General features: G+C 41.2%; 1 protein-coding gene across 6 annotated transcripts in view; it reads left to right on the forward strand.

Annotated features, from left to right (window-relative positions):
- FAF1 (Fas associated factor 1) overlaps positions 1-20,135 on the forward strand; it is a 527,970-nt gene extending 507,835 nt beyond the window's left edge. For all 6 annotated transcript variants that reach the window (XM_049618584.1, XM_049618586.1, XM_049618589.1 and 3 more), the window contains one exon: positions 19,877-20,135. In XM_049618584.1, coding sequence (XP_049474541.1) covers positions 19,877-19,960 — 84 coding nt within the window. In that variant the 3' untranslated portion in view covers positions 19,961-20,135. The remainder of the gene's footprint in view (positions 1-19,876) is intronic.
- Positions 20,136-21,734: the final 1,599 nt, after the last annotated feature.

Genomic DNA, 21,734 nt, shown 5'->3' on the forward strand with positions numbered 1-21,734 from the left:
GTTCTACTTGAAGGTCAGTAGAGCTTCACAGAAGAAACAGGATTTGAACAAGTGTTTTTAAAAAGGAACAGCAATAAAAAGAGTATACTCTTGATACGTGAAACAACTTGGATGGATCTCAAGGGCATTATGCTGAGTAGAAAAAGGTAATCTCAAAAGGGTGTACATACTGTATGACTCCATTTATATAACATTCTCGAATTGACAAAATTATAAGGATGGGAAACAAATTAGTGATTGCCAGGGAATAAGGATAGAGGGTGTGGTTGTAGGGGATAGATGTGACTATAAATTTCATAGTTTAATTCTGTATCTTAATCATAGTGGTGGTTACCCGGATCTGCACATGAGATGAAATTGTACATAACCATTCACATACACACCCTCAGATGAATACACATAAGAACTGATAAAATGTGGGGGCACCTGGGTGGCTCAGTCGGTTGAGCCTCCGACTTCAGCTCAGGTCATGATCTCATACTCTGTGAGTTTGAGCCCCGCATCAGGCTCTGTGCTGACAGATCAGAGCCTGGAGCCTGCTTCAGATTCTGTATCTCCCCCTCTCTCTGCCCCTCCCCTGCTCATGCTCTGTCTCTCTCTGTCTCAAAAATAAATAAAAACATTAAAAAAAAAAAGAACTGATAAAATGTGAATAAGGCCTGTAGTCTAGTTAATAGCATGATACCAGTGTCAGTTTCCTGTTTTTTATCACACTATAGTTATATAATATGGTACCATTGGGTGAAGGCTGAGTCAAGGGTACAAAGGACTCTACTATTTTTTTGACATCCTGTGAGTTTATAAGTTTTTCAAAATAAAAAGTTAAAAAAATAAATGGACATTTGCCAAGCAGAAGCATGAACAAAACCATAGGAATATAAGCCAGTATATGTTGGGGAACTGCACACAGTTTTCTGTGATAGAATTTAGGATATGAAGTTGGGCACAGAAAGAATTGAGATAAGAGATGGAAAAATACTGAAGAGTCTTCTATGTATTAATCTAGCAAATATTATTTGAGCACCTCTTATGCACAAGACATTAGAGATATGATAGTGAATAGGCTAGACAATGTTCTTGCCCTCACAAAAAACAACCCCACTGGAAATTTGAACTAGTTAAGGTAGGTGTTAACCCTTGTAATAAAGATGAAATATTTAGGCTTACAGCTGCCATGTGGCTAACACAAATTGACATAGCTAGTAAGTTGCAGAGCAGTGGCTCCACTTAGGTCTTTTGATTCCATATTTTTGCCTTTTTCTTATCGTCTAAAGCTTGTGGATGTTTATTAAGAGGAATTAGAGTAGGGAGAGCCTGGAAAAATGAGACCAGATAGAACTATTGCAGTAGACAAGACAGTAAGCTGTGGAAGTATGAACTAAGAGGGCATCAACAGAGATGAAGAATGGGGCACCTGCGTGGCTCAGTTAAGCAACCAACTCTTGATCTCAGCTGATGTCTTGTTCTCAGAGTCATGAGTTCAAGCTCTGCATTGGACTCCATGCTGGGCATGAAGTCTACTTTAAAAAAAAATAGAGATGAAGAAATGGCAGAATCAGGAGAAAGGAATAATCAATGGGATTTGGTGATTGTCAAACTAGTCAGTGGTGGGGGGTGGGTAGAAAGGAGTTGTGAATGATGAGAAAGATGGTTTCTACCATGTACAGAAATCAAAGAAGACTGCTAAGGAGGCAAATTTCACTTGAGACAGATTTGTTGAGTCTGGGGTACCAGGAGAAAATCTAGGTGGTGCTTTCTATCAGAGGATTTAAACTATGACACTGGCTCTAAACCAGAAAATGCCCCTGGCAGTGACTAGAGTGGATTTGAAGGAGATGAATGATGGAGAGAGTACAGGGTGGTGGTTAAAAGATCAGAGTCTAACATCCCAGGATGAATCTCAACTCTGCCATTTCCTAGCTTTTTGATCTTGGGCAAATTACTTAACCTCTATATAGCTCAGTTTCCTCACCTATACAATAAGGATGATAGTACCTACCTCACAGGGTTGTTGTAAAAATGAAATGAACTGATACTTCTAAAGCACCAGCATGTAGTAAGTCTATATCTAAGCTATTATGATGAAGCTGATGGCAAGAAAAGGCAAGGATTTTGCTAACCCACAGAGGTATTGAGAGGACCAGTGATATTTATAAGAAAACCCATCACTTATGTTCCTGACCAGATTAAAGGAAAACACAGAGGAGTTTTAAATAATGTTTGAGGCAATTATAGCCATTTCATGGAAGCTGAATGGAATTCAGAGCCTTCACAAACTGTCTCTGCCCTTTCTACTCATTTACAAAGGACTTGGAATGGTAGGGAATGAGGACAATGAATGAAAGCCATTTATTTTTGTGCCATTATATGCATAATCAAGTATATTAGTTCTGTGAAAGATAGATATTATTCCCATTTTACAGATGAGGACATGGAAGCTTAGAGTTCTTAAATTTTTTAAGGTTGCACAATAAATGTCAATACCAGTATTAAATTTCCAAAATTCAGGGCCCTTCCCAATACCATGCAAACATAAAATGGAGTGACTGTTACTGATTATGTATAGGTATGTTGATGTATTTAAACCTTTACAAAATTATTTACTTTGTCCCAGAAGTTAATTTTATAAGGGGTTTATAAAGCATTATACCATTCAAAATTGCTATATCAGAAATCAAATAAACTTTTAAAGGCTTTACATACAATCCAATCTGACTCCTTCTGGCCATAAATAAAAAATCATTAGTTCTGTGCTCAATATTCCAGGTGCTTCTGCAGACATGCTTTACTCACTTAAAGTCTGTATAATAACCCCATTGTAAATACAAACAACTGCAAACGTGTATATGCGCAGATTAACCTTTTCTAGACACTCCTTGTAATTTTCAAAGCCAGTGCTGGAGTTCCAGAGTGCATTAGCACTTGCATCAACATGCCAAATCCCCCCCGGGGCCTCACTGCATTGCCAGCTCCAGCTCCAGCTCCAGCTCCAGCTCCAGCCCCAGCCCCAGCCCCAGCCCCAGGCCCAGGCCCAGGCCCAGGCTCACACCCAGACCCAGACCCAGCCCAGGCCCAGCCTACTGCACCCTGACCACACCCTGCTTCTTACCTGGAAACAGGACCTCAAGGCTTCAGGTTTAATGTCTATGGCTGAATCCCAAACCTGAAGATTCTTTTGACATTTCCAAATTTATTTCACTTTCCTTCCTCTAGTTGGCTTTCATGTAAGAGCCTTGTGTGAACAGGCCTTCCTCATGCATGTATTTTAGACCTTGAGAACTAGAAAAGACCCCTATTTTATAGATGAAACAACCAAGATACAGAGAAGGAAAGTAACTTGATCAAGGCCTAGGAAAACCAAAAGATACCAAAAGCAGAAATGCTTGGCCCTGGTTTACACAGTCACAAAATGAAGGTTAAGATGTATGTTTTTTAAACAAAAAAAGAATTATACACATCAAGTTATTTGGGATTATGTCTAATTTATCTGAATATTCCCTAGTACTGTGCTTGGCACATAGTAGTTAATACTGATTCATTGTATATGAAAGTATAAGTCAGAAAAATGGTTCATTCGCTTGGAGGAAACAAGTGTGCATATTAGAATGCATCAAGGAGGAAAGAGAAATAAACTGACACCCTAGGACTGAGGTTTACCTTCCTCGTGCTCCCCTGCTGAGCCTCTTCCCTGTCATAGCCCTTTACTGTTCTGAATTGTAGTGGGCTAATTTCTTGTCTGCATCCTGTCCTAGATTCTACATTCCCTGAGGACAGAAATAGTGTCTTGTTCACTGTTGTATCCCAGTGCCTAGCGTGGATTCTGACATTGTAGTAAACATTCAGGAAATATTTGTTTAGTAAATAAATGAAAAGAAATAAAGTATTCCTGCCCATTCACGCATCCACTGTTTTTATTTGGTTTTTGCTTTAGTATTTTCCATCTTCACCAGGCAGAAACTCAGGATATCCTCACAGCTTGAGGATAAGCAAGAGAGGACCACAATGTAGTCACATTCACCCTCACTTAATTAGGGTTTCCCTCCTTCCCTTCCTCATTCCATGTCTCTCCCCCCTCCCCCTGCATAGTCATGGAAGAGAACTCCAAAGTCTTTGGGGGGAAACCATGGAGACTCTAGAATTTAAGCTCTAGAAGTCACCCCTCTGGTTAAAATTTTCAGGTGTTTTTTTTAACAGCCAGTTGTCAGCCTCTCATTTTGACAGTATGTTCTCAGAAGAGTATGATAGACTAGGAAGGGAACTAAGCTGGGAGCCAGATGTCCGGGACAGAATTTTAGTTCTTTCAGCCATTTGTTGTGATTTCAAGCAAGGTATGTACTTCTCTGGGTCTTACTTTCTTCATCTGAAATATGAAGAGATTAAAGTAAGTGCTTTCTTAATCTTTCAGCTCTGATACTGTGTGATTCTCTGATTAAATGACCCAGATATAGATAATACCTGCCCTGTTGACAACTCTATTCTAAAAACTAGAACAAAACCATTGGCTTTCTGATCGTTTTAGCTTTATTTAAGATCATCTTCTCTCCTTTTATATGAGAATGTCTCTGTCCCAGGCAGTTTATGGGGACTTAAGCTTTTATTTACTGTAGCTGGAGGGTTCTATAAGCTGGAGCTTTGACAATATTTCACATTTATTTATCTGAGCCAGAGCTTAGGATCAGGTGGCAGCTAAGTCACTTAAGGTTATTCAGATGCACTGAAAATGTTGCTTAATAATTCAGAACCAGTTTTCTCTGTTTAGAGTATTAAGATTTTTTAAATCCTTCTAATTAGCCAATTCCAACAGCATTTTAAATAGACAAGGAAAAATCTATCCCTTCCGAAAGGGCAACTGATGCAAACTTACTGTCAGTCTCTATGTCTGTGCAGCAGGACTGAAGCAAGGGCCAGAGAGAGTCCACAGCCAGGGGGCCTGCTAGGATGATCTGTTAATGGTATTACTGACAAGCTCTGCCTGCTGTCAGAGTGAGGCTAGGAAGGTACAGAAGGGACCTGGGAATACAGCTCCTCTTGACTCCCTTTCTTTGGATTGGTGGAGACTCCAGGGAAGAGTGGGGAGCCTCTATTCAGTCATTCAATAGGTCAGTCTTTCAACAAACATTGATTGAACTCACACTGTTTCCAGCAATACACTAGGCCCTGAGGATAGACAGCCAGTGAGACCTCATTTAAGCCCTCAGAATTCAACCCAACTGGAGACATAGACTCCTAGACAAACCTGAGAGGCACAAAAGACAGATAACTCAGTGTGAGACTGTAGCTGATCCTTTGAGCTAGAGCCTCCATAAATGGGTAGCTTTGCCTGGTCAAAGGCTGGTTTAGCAAAGGACAAGGTTGGCATTGCCAGTGTCTACATTTCAGTTTAAACACTCCCCTTAAGTCTGCCAACAGACATTGGCAACCACCTTGTCTGAGGAGCATGAGCTGAAACAGAGGTATTAGTGTAGCAAACGTGGGCTACATGTGCAGAATAGGTACTTGAGGGAGAGACCACAATGAACATATGTGGTCCCTGTGTTCCAGAAGCCATGGCCTAGTGAATGGGAGAAGATGCCACTTATGATTAACTCTGTTACAAGGAACTAGAGAATGAGATTAATTTAGGCTCTGTCACTAGGGCCTGGTTTTATAGATAAAGTAGCATTTAAGATGAACCTTGAAGGATGTATATAAGTTTTCAACAGATGGAACTGGGGAGGAAGGACATTCCAGTATAGGAAATAACATAGAGGAAACAACACAAGCAAAGGTTCAGAGAGGAGAACCAGATATATTTAGCACCAGATATATTTAGGGAATAACAAACTGCTCTAATTGGCTAAAGCATAAGGTCTGTGAGAGGACAGTATTTAGAGAAAGAATGTTGAGGCCAAGCCACCACCACCCTTTCATAACATTTAAGCCCAGATACCACTTATTTGATGCATTTTTTTTTTCAAAATAAAATAGAATAAACATCTATTTTGCCACTTAACTTTACAAATGTTGTTAATAAAGGCTTGCTATCTGTGTTTTTCAGTGTTCCATGATGTACCTCTTTGGTTTGATCATTTATTGAGAACATATAATATACCAGGTTCTTTGCAGGAAGCTGGAAATACAGAAAACGGAAACACACAGTTCCTGTCTTTAAGTTGCTCAATCTTATCCAGGAGACATTTGTGTAAAGTACAGTGGAAAACAAGCTGTGTAGATGCTCACAGCAGGTGTAGAAGTGGTACATCAGATGCAACATCCTTATTTAACAGAAGGAAACTCAGAGGAGGAACAGTGACTTGCCCAAGATCACACAGGTAGTTAGAAGCAGTGTGCTAGAGTTAGGAGCCAGGTTTGCAGTCTCTCAAAGCATGCTTGGTACCTTCTGTTCTCCTCTACTCTGAACCCTGACCTTCTGTGGACATAAGGACTGAACTGACAGGAAATGAGCATGAAGAAAACCAGAGTAGGTAAAATGCATATCTGCAGCCACCTTCAAGTACTATTTCCTTAGCATCTTCTTTCCTAAATACTTTTGTTTCCCATCATGGTACTTTTCCTTAAGTCCAGGAGAGAGTTTGGGAGTTTCTGGTATAAGTTTGGTATTGTACAGGTGCCTGCTGGACTAACCTTCAAAGAAAACACCTGTTCTGTTCATGATTCTTGCCTTCCAGTTTCATAAGCTTTTGGGCAGATGAAATGTAATATCAAAATAGCTCAGAGAGAGCCTTGGTAACATTTAAGATATTGAACATGCTGCATCTGGTAACTAGAAAATTTAATGATCTCCTGCTGTTTTGGTAATTGGATAAGTAAATACATCAGAATAAATCACACCGGCAAGTCTTTTGTATGTCGTTAGGGACTCAACTCTTTTAACTCCTGTTCAAAGCTCCAGCTCTTGAGCGGTGTTTGCGTGCAGACTTACGCACACACCAGCTCGCGTGGCCCTGCTTGAGTACTAAACTGCATTCAAAATGTTCACTTTCTCCCTAGCCACTCTGCCTGAAGAGCACATCGAGCATGCCCCTCCAGATCCCTCTGAAGCCAGGGAGAAAAGTTTTTTTTCAAAAGTTTAAACCTAATAAGACATTCAAACCCTTCATCATCTATCTCCAAACTGTCTTTCCAATCATATCTCTTCCATTATGGATATGCTATGAGCCTTGCCAGAAACACCACCCATTGGGAAATTGGGAAAATGTGGCCAAAGCAAAAGGGGACTATGCTGTTGTAGTAAGGAATCATGTAAGAAATTTAAGAGAGCCAGGATCAGACATTTTGGTCAACTCTCTCAAGTGACAGTGTGAAATAAAGATGCGGAGGGAAATGGTCTGTTAGAACCTATTAGGTGTTGAGTGATGTTGTCACCAGCTCACAGATGAGAAATTTGGGTCTTCTGGAGGTTCAATGACTTGGTCAAGAGCATACATGCAGAACTAGAATTCTTACTGCCTCCCTAATTAGCACTTAGTCCATGCCTAGTGGTGAAACTATAGGGCAGATAATAATCAGGGTTTCTCAGGTTTTTAAGCTGAGGTAACAGTTCTGAACCTGGTTCTGAACAGTTCTGAACAGGTTTCTCTACAAGCATAGTGGTTGCTTTGTAGACCAATCTTTTATCAGAGGCCTCCTAGGAACCTTTTATATAAGGACCTGGCTGCCTTCCATGATATCAGCCTCTGAAAGTGAGGCATGTCCCCTAGACCAGTGCTTCTAGCCTTTTACAAATCATTGCACACATTGAAAACGTTTGTATGCCTCTTTAGGGTAACCACACTAAGTTGCTCAGGGTTAGAAGGCAACCCAGCCCTGAGGATTCTGGTTGCCCTAAGGGATGAGAAGGCTAGTATCCTGGCACACCTATAACCTGCCACAGCACTGGGGCTGATCTGCACTTTATTTCTCTTGCCACACTATAGAATCCTCATTTGTGAATTTGCCTATGCCCTATTTATTAGGCTTTCAGGGACAGTGAGCTTGCAAACCATTCTATAAAGTAGGTCTTCTTTTATTTACTTGAAATCATGTCTTCTGGAGCCCAAGAGGGACTAATCTTGGGAACTGTCTTCCCAGAATGAGGACACATGCCTGTTCTCATTCTCTTTATGTTCTCTACTATTTTATTATTGTTTTGCTTTTTATGTTCACTCTGTACACTAGGATCTTCTGTTTCTAGACTAAAGAGGCTTTCCTTCCCACCCCCACCCTACCCATCTTGATAGAAGCCCCTCTATTCCCTCTGGGCTTTCCCCACTAGATGATATTAAACTAACATCGTTGTTTAATAGTATAGTGACGAGAGCCACCACCAGGGATACCAGTGCAAGGAGAGGGTCACATCTTTCATTTGGTGTTCAGGGTCTCCCTGACAATGCGCCAAGTTTGAGGCCATTTTGACATTAGCAACACTTTAGAGCCGTGTCCTCATTAACAGCCTGTCTAAAAGCACAGAGTGGGAATGAAGAATCTAGATTTGGTCCCACATCTGCCATGAATGCTAAGTAATCTAGGGTAAATTCTTTTCCCTCACTGGACTTGTCTGTCCTCATCTGTTACAGAGATAAAAACCCCCTCCAGGGGCGCCTGGGTGGCTCAGTCGGTGGAGCATCTGACTTTGGCTAAGGTCATGACCTCACAGCTTGTGAGTTTGAGCCCCATGTCGGGCTCTGTGCTGACAGCTCAGAGCCTGGAGCCTGCTTCTGCTTCTGTGTCTCCCTCTCTCTCTGTTCCTACCCACTCGCATTCTGTCTCTGTCTTTCTCAAAAATAAATAAACATTAAAAAAAAATGTTTTTTTAAACTTCCAGGGGCACCTGGGTGGCTCAGTCAGTTAAGTGTCCGACTCCTGATTTCAGCTTAGGTCATGATCTCACAGTTCATGAGATTGAACCCCACATCGGTCTTTGCACTGACAGCATAGAACCTACTTAGGATTCTGTCTGTCTGTCTGTCTCTCTCTCTCTCTCAGTAAATAAATAAACTTAAGAATCCCTTCCAGATCTAACAATCACTGGGTTTGTGATAATTGAGGAGCTAGATAGTGATATTTTCCCATTGCCTGACATAGTAGTACACTCTGTTTTGGGGAGATACGTGCTTCAGTTACATGAAAAGGATGATCCTTCTAAGTACGAGACTTAGAAATAAATAGTCTAGTGTATGACTGCAATACTAATACTATCTGGTGTGATGGTTAAGAACACAGTCTTTGGAGCCAGACCTAGTTTTAGATCCTTATTCTGCCTCTTCCTGCCTGTTCAGTCTTAGGCAGGTTATATAATTGTCTGAGCTTCTATTTCTCATTTTTAAAGTGGAAGTAATAGCACCTCCCTCACAGGGTTGTATAGTGTAAACCATTTAGAACAGTTAGCACCTAGTAAGCTCCCAATAAATGGTTAACTGTTACCATTATTATAATGTGATAAAACAAAGAACAGATAGGGCAGCCTATAAGATACAATTTTTATCCCTTTGCCACTTTAGTCTTCTCTCCCTTTGTTGTTCCTTTACCTTTTCTTTCATTCTCCCTTCTTCCCATCTTAAAAAAAAAAAAAGTCAAGGAAATAAAATGTCTTGTAGGACCCTATTCTTTGCAGCTGCAGAAGCCCACCCAACCTCACTCTGTAGCACACCAGTTATTCTACCACAGTTTAATAATGGAAAGAGGAGATCTGTCATTGTTTTCTGGAAAGTCTTGTTCCAGTGCTACTTCTTACCTGTGATACAAGAAGATGACATGTTGGTCTAGAAACTACACAGGAAGCTGAGATGGAAATAAGCTATAGAGTAGTCCCGTAGTGGCACCCTTCCAGACTGAATTTTCCTTTTAGGGTTGCATTACCACCTTCAGCAAATATAGAAGAGAAGTTGCTATGAGTGAAAACTGGCATTGTCCTGCTTGGTGATGATGATGATGATGATGGGTAATCCCTTATGTTTGCAAAAGACTTTACAGTTACCAAAGTCTTTTCACACCCTGATCAGCATATGACCAGTAGATCAGGTCTTAAGTTCTCCCTCTGATACTTTGTGGGTATAACTGGCCTTTCTTTTTAGGGATTCCCAACTCATCAGAAGGTAGTTAAAGAAAATGGACAATTAGCTATTAAGACCACATTGACAGTAACAAAAAACAGCCTGTGTTCTTGTGGAGAAGAACAAAGCTCATACCACAACAGGAAAAAGGGGCTGTGATGAAGTTGCAGAGTGCCTGCTTTCTTTATGCTCAAAGGAAAGCCAGTTAGTCACATTACCTGTTCCCTGTTTAGAAGTAGGATCAGACATGATGAAGGGGGATGCATCTGATATAAGCTGGAAGTTCACAAAACTGGGTGCAAATTCTAGCCTTATCTTTTCTACCTGTGTAATCCTTGGCAAATCCCCTAACCATTTTTGACCTCAAAGAATTCATCTATAAAATGGGAGTGATAGGAGTACTTACCTCTTAGGATTATTATGACAATTTAATTAGATAATATATAGAGCAACTAGTATAGCATGTGGCACTTATAAAATGCCAAATAAATGGTAACTATTGATGATGTTAGTAATTATTTTTTAAACCTGTAGTATTTAATGTGCATTTTTTAATGGAGTAACTAACAGAATAGATTACTTATACCAAAAGATTAGTTGTTCTCTCATGTTCAAAGTAAATGCTAATTTTGAACAGAACCAAAAGCAGATATATATATTCAGCTTCACTTTAATTTGGAAACTTACGTAAGCAGTCTTTGTGCTGCCTCCTAGAGCAGAAAGAGCTCAGGATTTGAAGTGTGTTATGTACACATTCTTCAGAAGGAAGTTTGTCAGCACATTCATTTTGTGTTCAGATAACTTGTTTGGTTTTTTTTAATTTTCTTTAATGTTTATTTATTTTTGAGAGAGAGAGAGAGAGCAGGTAAGGAGCAGAGAGAGGGAGACACAGAATCTGAAGCAGGCTCCAGACTCTGAGCTGAGCTGTGAGCACAGAGCCTGACACGGGGCTTGAACTCACAGACCGCGAGATCATGACCTGAGCTGAAGTCAGACGCTTAACCAACTGAGCCACCCAAGCGCCCCTCAGATAACTTGTTTTAAGAAGCATGTCTTTGAGGCACCTGGGTGGCTCAGTCAATTAAGCGTCCAACTCTTGATTTCAGCTCAGGTCATGATTTCATAGTTCATGAGATAGAGCCCCAAACCCCGTGTCAGACTCCTTGCTGACAGGTCAAAGTCTGCTTGGATTCTCTCTCTGCCCCTCCCCAACTTGTGGGGGTGCTCTCTCTCTCTCAAAATAATAAATAAACTTTTAATTTAAAAAAAAAGCATGTCTTTAAGAATAGGCTTTTTTTGTGGCAATTTAGAATTGATTAATGCCCTGACTAGGTTGCTCTCATCTTCTAACCAAAGCAGAATAGACTTTGAGAAAAAAAGAGTTATGACCCTTACATCAAGTTACATCAATCATAACTGTTAAGCCCCTGTTCAGTGTTGTGGGGGCATTTGGGGTTTTAAGTGACATTTAAATAATATCCCTTCACTTCACTTGTCCAAGACTAATTGAAAGACATAAGACCAACAGAAAGAGTAGGACTCGGGGGGAATACAAATATCACCTTTGTTACTGAACATGTTGATCAGAGATTGTGGCTTGGGATCTGCAGCCAGGGGTCTTACTGATACATTCTTTGTCCCTAAATGAGACAGACTTGCCCACACAGTCCTGGGTATACAACTGGTCAGTGCGGGCCCCTTGTAACAGAAGAGCAGGTTTGGCTCCAGAAAAGGGGCTGAGTTTAGATTCTTCTACCCTATTCACCAAACAGGTAGATCTCCTCTCACCCTGTGTGAGAAATGGGGAGAGCATCCCAGAGTCCCTCTGTGTGGAAGCAGGAGTATGAAATAAATTCTTCATGATTGTAAGCTTCATCTTATAATCTTCACAACAATGCTGGGTGGCAAAAATGTCTCACTATTATAAATAAACAATGAACCAGAAAATTAAGTAACTTATCGATGGTCATCAGAGAGTTAGGAGGTTTTAGCAAAGGAATCCAACCCAAGTCTCCCTCCCTAGATCATTGGGGAGCTCACACCACACAAATGACATCTACTAAGATATAAAGAAGACATTGAATTATAGTTGCTTCCATGTGTGAGGCTCTATGATAGTTATTTTAATCCCTACAACAATGCTTTCACCCAATAGAGAAGGAAACTGGATCTCTAAGCATCTTAGAGCATGGCCAAGAGCTGGAATTTGAACCCATGTGTTTGTTTCCAAAGCTCAACTGCAGCCCAGTTGACCTCAGTGAATCATTACACTGCCCCCCCACATTTTTTTTTAAATGCAAAAATTAAAACTTAGAGAAGAAAAGTGATTTGTCCAAAGTCCCACCACTAGAGCCAGAACTGGAACCTATACATCCTGGCCCATTACATCCTGACACCATTATAAATATACAGCCATGGCGGTCAGTACAGAGGAATGTGGAGGAGAGAGAGCTTGCTGAGGGCTGAAAGGTGAGTGAGTGCTTGCAGAGACTGTGTGATGAGTGCTTGCAGAGACGTAGAGGATGGTACCTGGTTGTCTTTCACATCTGTGGGAGGGAGGAGAAGGAAGAAGGGGTATGGATGAGATTCTACTGTTTGTTGTCTGTGTGGGCTACAGAAAGACTGTGAACTTTCTGCCAGTGTAGCAAAGGGACTGCTCCTGGGGATCAGGCTGTGCAAGGCTCCTCTGCACACAGTGCTGCCAGCACACAGTCTAGAAAGTGGTGGTATTGGTCTCCCAGAGGAGAGCAGCCAAATACTACAGAAAATATGAGAACAGAGCTTTTCTCCCCTTGAAGATGCCGGAAGTTTCAGAAATGCAAATTTTACTCTAAAAACAAGAATAAATTATAGAAACCACTGGTGGTTTATTGTTTCCCCATTCCACACACTGAACCTTAAGCCTGTAACTCACAGAGTGAGAACACAGTTATACCACATGAAGGAGGTGGGGGAATAGTTATAATGGAAATTATAAGGAAACAAACAGGTCAGAAGGCTTGGGTTCTGGTTCTGCCTCTACCATTTATGCTGTGCAATCATAGGCAAACACAGTGTCTGGATCTCATTTCCTAATCTACAGAATGTGGCTAATTCCCAATGCATGGTTTTCAAGTACTACTGCAGTGCATTTCCCTCATGAGCTATTAAAATACATTGGGAGCTTTCAAAAAAATGCAACCTAGCATGTTTTTTTAAGACTTTATATTTTAGAGCAGTTTTATGTTCACAACAAAACTGAGCAGAAAGTACAGAGAGTTCCCATATACTCCCTTACATGTATATCCTCCCCCATTATCCATTATCAACATTCTCTGTTATCAACATCCCCTACCAGAGTAGTACATTTGTTACAACTGATGAGCCTACATTAACACATCATTATCACTCAGAGGTATATAGTTTATATAGAGTTTACTCTTGGTGTTATACATTCTATTGGTTTGGACAAATGTATAATGACATATAACCATCATTATAGCATCATACAGAGTATTTTTACTGTCCTAAAAATCCTCTGTGGTCTGCCTATTCATCCCCTCTACCCATCCCAACCTCTGGCAACTAGTGATCTTTCTACTGTCTCCATAGTTTTGCTTCTTCCAGAATGTCATATAGTTGGAATCATACACTATGTAGCCTTTTTGATTGGCTTCTTTGATTTAGCATTTAAGATTTCCTCCATGTCTATTCATGGCTTAATAGCTCATTTTTCTAGTGTTGAATAATATTCCATTGTCTGGATGTATCACAATTTATTTATCTGTTCACCTACTGAAGGATATCTTAAGATGCTTCCAAGGTTTTGGCAATTGTGAATAAAGGTGCTATAAACATCTGTGTACAGACTTTTGTAGATTGTCGTGTGGACATGTTTTCAGCTCCTTTTGGGTAAATACCAAGGAGTACAATTACTGGATTATATAGTAAGAATATGGTCAGTTTTGTAAGAAACCACATGTCTCCCAAAGTGCTATGCCATTTTCCATTCCCACCAGCAATGAATGAGAGTTCCTGTTGCTCCACATCCTCACCAGCATTTAGTGTTGTCAATATTCTGGATTTTGGCGATTCTAATAGGTATGTCGTGGTATCTCATTTTTATCTTAATTTGAATTTCTCTGATAGCATATGATGTGGTGGAGCATGTTTTCATATTTGCCATCTGTAGTAGATCTTCTTTGATGAGGTGTCTTTAAGCTCTTTGGCCCATTTTTTAATTGGGTTGTTCATCTTATTGTTGAGTTTTAAAAATTCTTTGTATATTTTGGATAATCATTCTTTATCAGATGTGTCTTTTGCAAATATTTTTCCTCAGTCTATGGTTTGTCTTCTTATTCTCTTGACAGTGTGTTTCACGGAAGTTTTTAATTTTAATGAAGTCCAGCTTATCAATTATTTCTTTTGTGGATTGTGCCTTTGGTGATGTATCTCAAAAATCAAAGCCATTGCCAAGGTCATCTAGGTTTTGTCCTATGTTATCTTCTAGGAATATCTTCTAGTGTTGTGTTTTACCTTTAAGTCTATAATCCATTTTGAGTTAATTTTTTGGGAAAGATGTAAGGTCTGCATCTAGATCCAGTCTTTTTGCCTGTCAGTGTTCAGTTGTTCCAGCAACATTTGTTGAAGCTAGCATTTTTTCCTAAATGTGAAAATATTAGATTCAAATTTATCTTCATTCAGTTTCAAAATAAAAGCATTAATTTTGTTAACAAAACTAAGTAAAATAACAAGAACTGATAATAATATCTATCTTATATGATTGTGAGTCAATGTTTGTGTAAATATGTTGTAAACTATAAAGTACTATGCATATATTGCCACTATTATTATTTTATTATCACTCAGCTCCTGCTCTGAGGTAGCCCCCAATGTAGTAGTAGTAGTATATTTATGCTCGTTTTTTTTTTTAAGTGAGAGGCAGAATGTTGTGGCTAGAAAGAACCCCAAAATAGAAGTCAGAAATTCTAGGGTAGAGTACTACTTCTGCTTCTTATCAACTGTGTGACCTGGGCCAAGTCACTTGACCTCTCTGAGCTTCAGGTGGGCAACCTGTGGAAAATGAAGGGGTTGGACTTTTGGCACTTAAGGAACTTTCTCCCCCTAACATTCTGGGACTCACTTGGTGTGGCCTGGATGAGATTCTGTCACATTGATTCACATTTTTCTCAATAGCAATGTTAGACTTTTTTTAAAAAGGAACTGAGGCCCAGGGAAGTAATAGAAATAAGATGTATATGAAAGTTCAAACTGCTGAGAAAATTGATCTAGGAAAGAATAGCTTTGTTCCATTTTTGCTAACATAAGTTTCACAAAGATGAATTGCTAAAATATTAATTTAATAAGAATATATATTATTCACTTTTCCTAAGTATAATGAATAAAATGTCAAAATGACTGACTTTCCTTTTCTAACAGACAAAGTCAGGCCATATCTCTTATCTGAGAATGCGCCTCTTCTCCCAAGGAGTCCCAAAGGGTGGGTTTCTCTGTTGATTTAGAGAGTCAATAATTCAGTAAAGTCCCAAGTAAATGGCAGAACACAAGCTCAGTTTGGGTTTTTGTATTCGTATTTTATAAACATTTCAGGGTTTTTTTTTTTCCTGACCCTTGATCTTTTGCCATTCTTAAAGTGAAGATCTTCTCTCTTGGAAGCTTGGTTAGAAACAACCTCAGGGCCATCTCATCCAACTTTTTTGTCTGGGTGGATCCTACTCGTAGCCACACCTCGGGCTGAATATTCTAGTGGTTCTACATATGGATTCCAAAGCTAGATTCACATTCTGGCTCTTTCCTGAATAGCGTTGAGACTTTGGGTGAGTTACTTAATGTGTTCATGGATCAGTTTTCTCATCTGTATAATGGGAATAATAATTATACCTACTTCAGAAGATTAGTATGAGAATTAAGTTATCTTATAAATGTAAAATGCTTGGAATATGCCCGTTACAAAATGAATGCTTAATAAATGTTAGCCATTATTATTATCTTCATGATCTTCTCAAATATACCCTTATTTGAATGCTTTGAGGGTCAACAGAGAATGTACTCATTCTCCCCTCCCCTCCCTACTTCTCCACTTCCACAAGGCAGCCTATTGACATGTTAGTCAGAAGCATTCTGGTTATGAGCTTTGGAGTCAGACAGACTTGAGTGTGAGATCTTATTCTATCTGTACCTTGAGCAGGATAACCCATGGTATCTTCAACTATAAAATGGCAATAATAATACCTACTTCATTTGACTTTTTGAGGAATGGTTAAGGTACTCTATATAAAGCACTTAGCACGGTTCTAGCTACATTGTAGGTACTCAGTCAGTAAATGCTAGTTGCTGCTATGACGATGGTTATGAAGAACAAGAAGAAAACAACAGAAGGAGGAAGAAGAAAGTAGCACAGTAGCACACCAGCAGCTGCTGCTCTGTTAAAAAGTTCTTTCTGACCACCTGAATTCTGCTTCCCCTGCGATTTTAGCCCACCAGTCCAAGCTCTGCCCATTGGCACAGTGAATAACATGAATAACACATGTGATCTACTTGGTAGTCCTTCGGGTAGCCCTTCCCCTGTAGCAGCAACCACCACCACCACGTCTCAGTTCCTCTCTCTCCCACTCTTCAGCCATTTCTCAGAGAATGTGGTTTTTAGGCTCTTCCCTGCCTGGAGGTCCCTTCTGGCATGCTCTACATTCTTCTTCTTCTTTTTCTTCTTCTTTTTCTTCTTCTTCTTCTTCTTCTTCTTCTTCTTCTTCTTCTCCTTCTCCTTCTCCTTCTCCTTCTCCTTCCCCTTCCCCTTCCCCTTCCCCTTCCCCTTCCCCCCCTTCCCCTTCCCCTTCTCCTCCTTCTCCTCCTTCTCCTCCTTCTCCTCCTTCTTTTAATGTTTTCTTTTTTTTGAGAGAGAGAGAGAGAGTGCAAGAGGGGGGAGGGGCAGAGAGTGGGAGACAAAGGATCTGAAGCAGGGTCTGCACTGACAGCAGTGAGCCCGATGTGGGGCTCGAACTCAAGAATCATGAGATCATGACCTGAGCCGAAGTCGGGGACACTCAACAACTGACCCAGCCAGGTGCCCCCACAGCCTTCTTAAGTGGGACCCAGAACACTGGGCCATCTATCTTGCAGGGGAAAACTTCATCCCCCTAGGTTCCCCACAGTCTTTTTGTCCAAGACAGTCAAATAAAAATGGAAGCAGAGGTTGTCCTTGTTCATTTTGAAAATTCCTGTCTTAAAATGATCTTCAAAGAAAAAAATAGTGCTTCTGATCTGGGGTACCAGAAGGAGCAGCCCCCAAATAGCCATGTTTGCTGTGAAGTAGTTCAGCACAGCCCCACTGAGGCTATCAAAGGGGGTCTCCAGATACTGAGGCATTACCCAAGGGCAGCAGGGCAGAAATAAGAAGGCAGCCTGGTGCAGACTGGGCCCCAAGAGGCCTCAGGGGAAAGCTCCAGCTCTGAGGTTAGACCAGGACCCCTCCCCAAGGCAACATTCCAGCCAGTAATGGCTACCACCAACTGAGCAAGTACTGGCTTGGGCAGTGTACCAGACACTTTACTAATATTCCATTTAACCATCACACCAACCTATGAATGCGAAACTGATTATTCTCATCTTAAAGATGGGAAAACCTAGGCTCTCTGGTTCTATAATTTCTTCAAGGCCCATAGCTAGTAAAGTGACAGCAAGGATTTGAATCTAAGTTTGCTTCAGCCTTTTTAACCATTATGCTGTATAGACAGACCCTTACCATGTGGCCTTAAACAAGTGGCTACAACTTTGAGTCTCAGTTTTGTTATCTCCCCCCACCTTGCATGGTTGTTACAGGAATTAAATGAGATAATATAAAGTCCCTGGCATGTAACAGGATTTGAGAAACTTTATTTTCCTCCTTTTCGAGCCTCAGCCATCTCACCCCAAAAAACAGAGAAAATCCCTTAACTTTTCTTGGACACTGAGTCTAAGAAAACTGGATATGTTTTCTGAACCTCTGACCTTGCATGTTGACAACTTAAGCAGGGTGCAAGGAGGGAGCAGGGAGCAGGCAGCCTCCCAGCCTGTTTTGCTTTATAGCATAATTTTTCTGCCAGTCTGCATAGTTCTGGCACTATTATGATTATGGTTTCTCCCAACAAACATCATATTTACAAACTACAAATAACAAAGTAGAAGATGCCGGAAGAGCTCTGGCATGTTAATTAAGAACAATAGACAAAGCAGCTGGGCAAAAAATACCGAGTCTGAAGCAGAGGCTCTGTTGACAAAAGACAGCACAATATTGTATGTTAATTGGGGAAGTGGGTAAACATTTGCCAGCAGCTTGCCCCCTGTGCATTGGAAGACAGACAGCAGGCTGGGCCCTCCCCACTGTCTTGCCTGCCCATCTGCCCAGAACCCAAGAGATACCAGTAGAGCCCCTTTGCTCTGGGGTCTGTATAAGCAGAGAGGATTCTGGAGGTGGTTGTGTCTCCTTAATGACCCTCCTGGGCATACCAGGTTTCCATCTGGATACAGTCAAAGATCGTGTTCCTCCTTCAGCTCGCCAGCCTGCTTGTGACACCAAGCCTCTCAGGGACCCCATCCCCCTCGGCTAGGAGAAAACAAGCAGAGCCATCTCATTAGGTGTGGCTTGAGTTGAGCAGAGGACAAGATTGCTGGCTTCAAATGCTGTACACTCTGCAGACTGCTGGCCCAGAGCCCCTGTCTCTCACATAGCAGACTACCTGGCCTCCCATCACACACACTCAGAACTATCCATTGATCTGTCTGTCCATTCTTACGGTTACTCACATACACAGGAGCCTTCACTGAACACCTACTCTGTGCCACACACTGTGCTAATTATGTATTTTTTTCTCATTTAATCCACACATCAGTCATGCAAGGTTCATATTAACTTCAAAGCCACAAAGCTAATAGCCAACACAGCTGTGATTGAAACCAGAATCTTTCTGGTTCCAGAGCCCCACTGTCCCTTCCACTACACTACTATTTCTTAACTTTTTAAAATTTATATTCCCTTCTGATAAATAAGAAAACTTTGTTTCTTTCTCTCACTCTCAGATTCATAAATCCTCCACCCTGCCCTGGCCTAAGGGGTCATAAACCTAATATAGAGTTCCTGTATGATTAGCCTATCCCAACTGACCCAAGATTTTGTCTAGCTTTACTCCCAACAGTTCATATTATAAAATAATGATTTTTTTTATTTCTAAAATATAAAGTCTTATTGTGGCATTGACTCATTTTTTCAAACTAAAAATCCTCCCACCCCACCAAGGAGATTGTTGATATCCCTTCCTAGGGAGAGTGTCCTCAGTGGAGGATATTGATCTTTGGGCATGGCAGAATACACATTGTCCAGTTTACTACAGGGAGGTTTAGCCATATCAGCCCCAAAGGCTTAGCTCTTTTCCCACCAAGCAGAAAAGTCCTTCCATGCTGTGGGGAGTTAATCAAGCAAAAGTTCCCAGGAGTGCCAACCAGCTGTTCAGCCAACACCCTTTCCTTAGGGGCTCCTGTCAGCCAAGCTGAGCTATGTAGGAGGCAAGGACCTTCCACTTGCCCAGGAAGAGGTCCAGTCTCCTGAAGCTATGCCTGCCCTGTGGTCAAATGCTAGTTTTTCCACTCAACTATGAGATTCGACCTCTATGAGCCTGGTTTCCTCTGTTATAAGATGGTAATAACTCTACCTACATCATAGGTTTATTGTGAGGATCAAATAAGAGAACAGGTTTGGAAATGTTCATGCCGCTGCTTAGCAGACTGAGAGTCAGGTTGCACAGACAAGATCTGAATGCCATGTGGAGAAAACAGTGCTTGTGCCAGTCTTTTGAATATATTTTCTTTCTTTTTAGGTAACCCAGCTGGACCCAAATAAATCACTATTGGAGGTAAAGTTGTTCCCTCAAGAAACCCTTTTCCTTGAAGCAAAAGAGTAAACACAGCCCAGCAGTGGAACCAGCCATTCCTTGACAAGCCAGAGGCCTGCGTCAAGAGAAGGGCTCCTCGCCAACCCACCTACACGCTCGTCTCACTCAATTCAGTGTCACACTCTGCCTCTTGCAAGATTGCTGGAAAAAAGTAATAATAAACATAGCTACTTAAAAGTTCCCATCCATGAGTATATGTTCCCACCCCTCATAGAGAATTACAACTCTACCACCCTCCCTTGTCCCCTTCACCTCGCCCTTGTTCAATGACTAATGCACCGTTCAAGTGTGAGTGATCACGAAGTAGAATTTTTACCTCTCGAGTGCCCATCTTTTCCCCACACTGTCTAGGACAGTTCTGTCTGCCCTGTGACACCAGGATGCTATGTATTTGATATGTCTCATTGAGCCAGGGCTCATCCACCTCTGCCTTTTTATTTTCATGACTGGATTTCTACTCTGTCACCTAATTTTAAAAGGCATGGGGGAAATAAGTTAAATGGGACTTCTCAGCATGGAGATTAAACATTGTTGTAGGAAAAAAAGCATATCATCTTTGTTGGTACTTTCTGACTTCTTTACTAAAATGTAAGATGTGTTTGAGGACTGCATTCGACATATATGCAAGATACTTATTTACTGCTGCTCCCTCGGGTTTCCGGGTTCCACCTAGGAGGTATTTGCTGTTCCCATGCAACAGGGGAAACTGTTTAAGCACATTATGTGAATATAGAGATAGTGTGAAGAGGACCAGTACCAGGACTTTGGTATCTCGCCCAGCTGCAGGGAACTGCTGTTAGGTTTGCATTTGGGCAGATACCAGCTCCCATGTCGCTGATCCTTCAGTGTACACTGAACACAGTTCTCTCCTGCTTTTCCCTCCCTCCACTCCACCATACGTTTGGACCTTGTTATTTCGTATTTTAAGCACCTTGTCTATCACCAAACTCTGATCAGTCACCCCATGGACTCTGAGCCTCTATAAAACCTTGCTCCACTATTTCACTCTTTTAATGTTTTAGTATTAGATATTGGGTCCCCTTCTCAAATGAAAGGGATGCCATCCTATGGCTGAAAATTCTGACTACATGTATTTAAGAGAGCAAACTTGGAGGCTCAGCTCAGAAGACCTGTGTTGCCTGAATCTACATATAATAATTTGGGGACAGTTTAGTAACTGTGGGTTTTTGTTAATCTGTGGATTTGGGATTTGAAGTTTAGTTCACGGAAGCACTATTTATGCCTTCACAGCCAGTGATTTCTTTTTGGTCTTGGAATGTTTCTCCACATCTGTTTTTATGTCACCTGTGGTCTCTATCCCAGGGGTTAGGATTCTGATTTTGACATTCTCTATTTGTCCAAAGTATAGTCTAAGTGCTGGTTTTTTCCCCTGGCCCAAGTCAAGGGTTCCTTAGAACACTCCAACTGAAGCCTAAGATATGTTTAGTCATTTTCCCTTTGCCTGGAAGTGGATATTGGCCAGGAAAATTCCACCTTGTGTCTTTTCTCTGATGCTCCAAACAGGGACCTCCCCTGAACACTTTCTTACAAGAAAGAGATGTATTCCTAACAGACCAGTGCTCCATCTACTTAGGTGCAGGCCTTCTCTGGCCCCAGAGGTCTCCCAGGGAGACTGAAAGGAAAAGAGACCCATTGTGGGGGGAGCACTTCCTCTCCGGCTCCACTCCTACCTCCCTTTTTTTGGGGGGTGGGGGCGGTCCACACCTACCTTCCTACCTGGTGGTCCCACAAGATAGTCATCTCCAATGCTACAGATGCACTA

The sequence above is a fragment of the Panthera uncia genome (assembly GCF_023721935.1).
Source record: "Panthera uncia isolate 11264 chromosome C1 unlocalized genomic scaffold, Puncia_PCG_1.0 HiC_scaffold_4, whole genome shotgun sequence".
In the NCBI taxonomy this organism is placed as follows: Eukaryota; Metazoa; Chordata; class Mammalia; order Carnivora; family Felidae; genus Panthera; species Panthera uncia.